This window comes from Mus caroli, chromosome 4, assembly GCF_900094665.2.
Source record: "Mus caroli chromosome 4, CAROLI_EIJ_v1.1, whole genome shotgun sequence".
NCBI lineage: Eukaryota > Metazoa > Chordata > Mammalia > Rodentia > Muridae > Mus > Mus caroli.
Window position 1 is genome coordinate 16,874,646 of NC_034573.1, and position 8,056 is coordinate 16,882,701.

At 39.7% G+C, this 8,056-nt stretch overlaps 1 protein-coding gene across 1 annotated transcript in view; it reads right to left on the reverse strand.

Annotated features, from left to right (window-relative positions):
- Positions 1-931: 931 nt before the first annotated feature.
- Positions 932-8,056, reverse strand: part of Tstd3 (thiosulfate sulfurtransferase like domain containing 3) — an 8,875-nt gene continuing 1,750 nt past the window's right edge. The window contains exons 2-4 of the mRNA XM_021160940.2: positions 3,327-3,497; positions 3,074-3,233; positions 932-2,041 (exon numbers count right to left, since the gene is read on the reverse strand). Coding sequence (XP_021016599.1) covers positions 1,969-2,041; positions 3,074-3,233; positions 3,327-3,497 — 404 coding nt within the window. The 3' untranslated portion in view covers positions 932-1,968. The remainder of the gene's footprint in view (positions 2,042-3,073; positions 3,234-3,326; positions 3,498-8,056) is intronic.

The window sequence follows — 8,056 nt, forward strand, 5'->3', positions numbered from 1 at the left end:
AAGCAGTCTCTGAATTTGAAGCCAGCCTGGTGTATGTATGAGTTCCAGGCCAGCTACAGCTACACAGTAAGTGTCTCCAAACAAAATCAAACCAAAAGAGATCCTGACTCCTGTTGTGCCTAGCAAGTTTTGATAAAAGTCTGGACATTACATATGAAAACGAGATAGCCTTTGGCTCTCATTCACCTATAGGATAACCACAAACTGTATTCTATAGGCAATATCTGGTTTGTCACCTGCTTTTTGGCCTGGCCTTAAGAATTTTGCTGTATTTCTAAATAGTTGAAAGAACATTTGGTGACACATGAATAAATTATGATTCATACTTTAGTGTGCATATGAAACCTTATGGGAGGGTAGTCATATTTACATATTCATCTTTCAGAGGTTCAGGAAGACACCTGCATTTGGAGTTTAGTTGACATTTAGTCCTTGAGGGGACTGGTCAATTTATGGCTTATCTGCACCATTAGTTGCCAGTACTACAATTTTGGTACATCCTCTACAGTTTACTTTCTCCTTAAGATCATAGATCTTCCAAAGCCTTGCTGCTTCAGTAATGTCTTGAAGTATGCTAACCTGTGCCTATGTGTGTGTGTATGCATGTGTGTGTGTGTGTATGCATGTACGTGTGTGTGTGTGTGTGTGTGTGTGTGTGTGTGTGTTGCAGCATTCCTAGTCCTAGTACGAACAATCAAAAAATCAGACTGCTGTTGTGGAGACAGATGTTCAAATGTTTATATTTCCACATTTTTCAATGGCTTCCACTTATTTTGCAGAAGGAAGTACCTGGAGAGCTTTGCTGGGTGGGTCCTACCTGATCTCAATAACTATACAAATGAGAGTCAAAACAAATGGTCAGAAGCAGCAGGCATGATGCCAGCACACCAACAAGCATATAACTTAACACTTTAAAGAAATGTATGCATGCTGCAGGGAGTCAAACTTTAATATTTTATTAGTTTTGAAATTGAGGCATAATGACGTGGAAAAACACTTATTTTTATGTTTGCTTTGATGAGTTTTGACACACATTCCTGACGCTTCCATCATGCCACAGAACATCTCCAGTATCCCACACAAATTTCTGGCCTCTTCTAGGTTACCTTGCTCCCCACAGTCAAGACCCGTCACATTCTTATCCTCACATTATAATTTTTAGAATAAGTTGAATTGTTACTCCCCTGAGCACACATTGCCACGAGTCCTCAGATGCTGTGAGTGGATTTTCCTGAGCAGAGTTGACTTCTCCAGACCCCAGAGTCTTTTCTTTTGGAACAGAATCTCCATAGTCCCAGCTAGACTCAAACTCATGGCGATCTTCCTGCCTCCATCTTTCCAGTATTGGACCTAAAAATATGGGTCTCAAACCAGAAGCTCAGTTATTGTTTAAAATTGGGACTGCTTGTTAACACTGTTTTTGCTCACAGCCGTGATGACACATGGCTAGATAATGCGAGCTATCTGATCGGTTTGTTTGTTTGTTTGTTTGTTTGTTTGTTTGTTTGTTTGAGAAAAGGTTTCTCTGTATAGCCCTGACTGTCCTGGAACTCACTCTGTAGACCAGGTTGGCCTCAAACTCAGAAATCCACCTGCCTCTGCCTTCAAGTGCTGAGATCAAAGGCGTGCACCACCACTGCCCAGCTTATCTGATCGTTTGGGAACACCAAAATACTTAAAAATTAATTGTAGAGAGAGGGGAGGGGAAACTTTGGTTTCGGGTGTAATGTATGAGAAAAGAATAACAAAATGAACTGTAGAATATAATTTCAGTGGCAACTCATATTATCTCAGTGTGCAGTAGACTTTGAAATGTTCAGGGGAGCAGCACCCTCAGCTCTCAGATGAGGAAAACGGTCGCCAAGCAGTCATCCAGAATCTATTAGCCTTTGGTGCCAGGGCTGGGTTTTTCTTTTGCTTAATCCACCATCCTTGTAGATATGAACACCAAGTCTGTCATTCCAAAAGTCAACTTTCTTGTTTCTCCTCTGAAATTTCATAGGTTACCCATTCCTTCCATCCTCCAGCATAATGTTGAGCACTGAAAAGATGCATTAGTTAGTGTTGCTTCAGAACAGAAGAGCTTTGCAATAGCCACTCATAAAATTATTTAGATTCTACATCTCTTTAAAAAAAAAATTAAAGCCAGGCATGGTGGTGCACACCTTTAATCCCAGCACTCGGGAGGCAGAGGCAGGCGGATTTCTGATTCGAGGCCAGCCTGGTCTACAGAAAAACAAAAAAAAATAAAATAAAAAAAAAATAAGTACATTGGAAAGACACAGGCTCTTGGTCCCCATATCGTATTAATTAATTTATTTATTTAGCTTTTCAAGGCAGGGTTTCTCTGTATAGCCCTGGCTGTCCTGGAACTCTGTAGACTAGACTGGTCTCAAACTCACAGAGATCCTCCTATCTCTGCTTCTGAGCATTGGGATTACAGCCATACACTGCCACTGCCTGGTTATACTGCTTTTATTAACAGTATTTTTTTTTTAATTTTGCCCTGTTTTAAATCCAGGGACTTGTGCATATAAAGAACATAGTTTACCACTAGATTATAACACCAGCCCCAAGAAACTGTTTTTTGTTTGTTTGGTTTTTTTGTTTTGTTTTGTTTTGGTTTGGTTTTTTTTGAGACAAAATATCAATGTAGTACTGACCGGACTTAAATTTTAAGTTTTTGTTATATATGTATATAGGTGTTTTGTTTGCATGTGTGGCTGTGCACCACATGCATGCACGCCCAAAAAGGCCAGAAGAGGGCAGCAGATCTCTTGGAAGTGGAGTTGCAGACAGCTAGGAGGTGCCATGTTGGTGCTGACAATCAAACCTGGTCCTCAAGAGACAGTGCTCTTAACCACTGTGCGATTTCTCCAGTCCTGCCCCTTTTCCAAGACATTCTTAAATAAAATAAGTCATGTTTATTTTTATTTTTGCTATGCTGAAGATTGAATCCAGGGCTTTTCACATATAAGCAATTAAAACATGGACCTATAGCCCCAGCCTCCCAAATGTCATCATCATATTGTAGTACACAGTGCCCCATCTAGTTTTTCCTTCATTCACACACCTGTTAAAGCCCAGTGATATCGCTGTGTCCATAGCCTTCTTACTTCTCACTCCAGCTAAACAAGAGAACACCAGACGGTCAGATTTGGATGGCTTCACGTCACGGTACTTCTCTTTGAAGTCCATTGGGCTCATCTGCAGGGCTTCACCTACCTCATCCACTGGAAGAGAACGTTAAGGCATTCAATCAAGCTTTGGAGATAATCAGTTATTAAGCATACAAATGAATCCTTTTAAAAACACATATCACTTACATGGTATGTTGATTGATCCAGGTATTTTTCCTTGCTCAAGAATTTCCCATGTATTTCTAACATCAATTAACATAATGTCTTTGGAGTTTAGTAGGCTTTTTAGTTCCCTATAAGTCACACCCTTAGGAGTAGAACAAAAGTGTTGGCTGCATCCCCATATTGACTTCAAACCTGAAAGAAATAAGTTTAGACAACTGTAAAGAGACACTGGTACTAACAGCTATAAGTGGGTTAGAATTAGATGACATAACTAAACTGAGTTTACCTTTTTACTCTAATAAAATCTGAATACATACTCTGCTCCCCGTTCCTGACTCCTGATAGAAGCACATAGAATTTCTGAGGATGATATAAGGCTCCTGTGTTTTAATGAGATTGACTTTGACCTAGACATCTTCAGGGTGGCACTGATCGCCAGAAAGACCAAGCTGTTGCAGGTTATTTGATCACACTGTGAGACTGTATACTGGAAAAACCTCTAGCTGTGGTGTGACTCAGCCCCAGCACACACATTTAATCTGAGAGCTTTCTGTTTATTGTAAACAAGATTGAATAAAGCCAAGAGGCGAAGCAAGCAACCAGTTGACAGGGAGTGTACATAGGAAAAAAATAGAGGAAGTAAGGAGGATAGATAAAGAGATGCACAGGAAGTTGAAGGGAGGGACATTTGGTTGGAAGGGTTTTTCGTTTGTTTGTTTTGTTTTGTTTTTAAGATTTTTAAAATTTATTATATGTAGGTACACTGTAGCTGTTTTCAGACACACCAGAAGAGGGCATCAGATCTCATTAGGGATGGTTGTGAGCCACCATCTGGTTGCTGGGATTTGAACTCAGGACCTTCAGAAGAGCAGTCAGTGCTCTTAACCGCTGAGCCATCTCTCCAGCCCCTGGAAGAGTTTTTAAGATGGTGTGGAGAAAGAGAACTGGTTCTTTTTGTTCTGGGACATGGGTTGAGGAAGAAGGTCAGCTAGGTGTTTCTCTGCCTTTCTGAGCTAGCAGACTTTCACCACAACATCTGACTCCTGAGTCTGTATTTGGTGAAATTGAAACACCAAGCCATGAACAGGATGTGCAACTTTTAGGCTTGGTCTTCTGTGCAGTGGAACAAGGCTAGAAGATTGAATTAGTATAATAGTGCTTATATTAGGTTGCTTCCATTAAAATCTTCTATCTATGGAGTTGGAGATCTGCTGTGTTAACACATCCACATGTTGGAACATGACACACCCCAGTTCCAGGAAGATGGAAACACATACATGTGAGACTCCTCTAGATCCCATACCATGACTTCCTCTACACAACTTCTCATGACTTCTTCCGCAGGTTACTCATCTGTATTCTTTAATAATTTAAAATAAACTAATAAAGATGCTTACCTGGGTTGTTAGCAAATTAATGAACCTGAGGAAGGAGTCATGGGCATCTTTGATTTATACTCAGCTAGTCAGAAATCAGAGAACCCTGGACTTGGATTTGGTGTCTATAGTGAGGACTATTTTGTTAGAAAGCCCTTATTGGTGCCTTTAGTAACTCTGGGTAGTTGGTTCAGAGTTAAAATTTAAGACTCAAATTATTAGAGAATTAGCTTGGTATAGGAAAACTATACATTCTGTGTCAGAATCTATATGGGGAGATAGCTCAGTAGTAAAATGCTCCCTTTTAATATGTGAGGCCCTTGTCTCTGAAAAGAAAAAGATGTCATGAGCAGATCACAAAAATATTTCCAATATGCACACATTCTGACTGAACTACAGGACGCAACCTGTTATTCTACTCTGAATGCTTGACAGCTGGCCTTCTGCCAGCACCAGATTCTCTCCCAGACCCTTTAGGTAGCAAGAGCTTAGAAGCATATCAAACATTTAATAATCGAGTTTACTTTATAGCTCATAAGTCCTTCAGTGAAGGAAGCAAGGGGCAGGAGTCCAGGGTAGACACTGATGCACAGACCATGGATGATCACTACATATTTGCTAGTTCTCCATGGCTTGCCCAACCTGCTTTCTCACACATCCCAGGATCATTTGCGCAGGGGTGGCCCCTACAACCTACAGTGAGTTGGCCCCTCTCACATAAGTCTTTAATCAAGAAACTACCCCAAAGACATGCCCACGGGCCAGTCCTTTCTCATGTGCTAAGAGGAACACACACATTTGTTAGTACCTGTGCCAAAGGTGCACATGAACTCTGGCCAAAAGGAAGCTGGCACACAGCGAGATCTCAAATTAGCTGGGAAATATGTTCAATTAAATGTTCAACCGACTAATTAGAAGAATGTAGGCAGGCTCTTGATTCCTGATGCTTAAACAAGTTCTAAATATAAGGCTAATATCTTAAAGATACTAAGATAATTTGTAGACAATTGAAAATTGGGGACAAAAGTCATAAAAGGTTTGTCCTTATGTCAAGTTAATGTGGGGAATGTACCATGATCAATTTGATGTCAAGTGGCAGTCTATAATGTGAATGTAGATGAAAAGAGGGGAGGTAACACTATAGCTCATAGGAATACCAGGATAAGGCCAAAAGCCTAATAGAAAAGTGCTGAACATATAGGAGGAGGAGAAAGTTGACAGGCAAAATGAAAATGAGCAATAAAATGAGAAAAATGATCCAATCTCACTACAATTAAAAAAAATATATAAGTGTTAGTTAGACAGGCAGTGGTGGCACACACCTTTTAATCCCAGCACTTAGGAGGCAAAGGCAGGAGGATCTCTGAGTTTGAGGCCAGCGTGGTCTACAGAGTGAGTTCCAGGACAGCCAGAGCTATACAGAGAAACCCTGTCTCAAAAAAACAAAGACAAAAAACAAAACACAAGAAGAGACACACGAGTTAAAACAATGCTTCAGGTCCGTAAAGCTTAAAATTGTTGATAATGCCTATGGTGGTCTAACGATGCTCTGCCCAGGGAATGGCACTATTAGGAGGTGTGGCCTTGTTGGAGGAAGTTGGGTGGGCTTTGAAGCTCCGCCCAGTGCAGAATAATCAGTTTTCTCTTAGATGCATTCATATGGAGATGAAGAACTCTCATCCTGGAAACTGCCATGCTCCTGAATTGATAATAATGGACTGAAACTCTCAAATTGTAAGCCAGCCCCAATTAAATGTAGTCCTTATAAAAGTTGCTTTGGTCGTGGTGTCTGTTCACAGCAGTAAAATCCAAACTAACAATGTCAAATATTGTTGAAGGCACGGGGAAATGGGTTATCTCAGACATTGTCATAAGGAACTCTTAAAGGGGGACTGAAGAGATGGCTCAGTGGTTAAAAGCACTTACAGCTCTTCCAGTAGACCTGCGTTTGATTCCAACATTTGATGGTGGTTCACAAAAAAATAAAACAAACAAGCAAACAAAAAATTGGAATTGCCTGGCAGTGGTGGTGCATGCCTTTAATCCCAGCACTTGGGAGGCAGAGGCAGGCCTGGTCTACAGAGTTAGTTTCAGGACAGTCAGAGCTATACAGAGAAACCCTGTCTCAAAAAAACAAAACAAACAAACAAACAAAAATTGGAATAAACCTATTCAAATTAGAGATAGCAAGCTGAATTCACACTTTTCTTATGTGGCATGGTAAGAAACTGGAAAGCTATATAATTTCATAAATCTTGTTAAGCCTGCTTCTAGCATTATTTAACAACCCTGGAAAATGTACCCACAACAGCCACTCTTAAAACTGGACCAAAGATAATTTCTTTTCCTTGTAGTCATCAGACTGACCTTTAACTTGCTATAATTCTGCTTTCCTCACTTGTGAGAGAGTAGGTATGAAGATGTGTTTTCTTGCCTTTCCACTCAGTGATCAAAGCTTGAAGCAACCACCTATTGTCCTTTGGTCTTGCTTTCCCCAAGACTCTCAATTGAAGTCACATACATATTTTGCTTTTTAAGATTGCATATATTCCATAGTCACTTATAGAAAATTTTAGTTTTTTTAAAAATTATTTTAAAGCTGGGCAGTGGTGGCGCAAGCCTTTAATCCCAGCACTTGGGAGGCAGAGGCAGGTGGATTTCTGAGTTCAAGGCCAGCCTGGTCTGCAGAGTGAGTTCCAGGACAGCCAGGGCTACAGAGAGAAACATTGTCTCGAAAAAAACAAACAAACAAAAATTTTAGTTTATTTTCTTTTAAATATTTTCTTTTCTTTTGTGTCCATTTTCTTCCAGAGAAGCAGCTGCAGTGGCCCAGCAAGTGAGCCTCCCTTGCTCTTTCATTAACACCTTAAATTACTGAAGATGGGCTTTTTCTGTGCACTATTTATTTGTACCAAACTATAGGTGTTTTGTATACTATGTCCTTCTTGTAAATTGACCAGTTGGTCTGGTGTTTACCTAAAGAAACACTCATCACTTCTTACACTGAAGGAAAAAATGGCTAAATATTACAGAATATATGAGCGTATAGACACACACACACATGCATATTGTCAGGTATTATATTATAGCACCAAGAAAACTAATGAATGCATGCCTTTGGGTATAAATAAAATTAATGCATATACAGTGGGATCAATAATTATTCCTATTGTCATGAATTATACCATATTGCTCCTTCTGAGAGAAATCTCTCTTTCTTTATTTCTACTTAACTCTCATTTTGTATCTATTTAATAATGATTGCTACTTCTCCTTAACAAGTCTAGTTCTAGGCATCCATTCTAGTAAAAATAGTTGTTTATCTGCATAGGGTAATATTCATATTACATGATGAATATCAATTTTTTTTTTTTT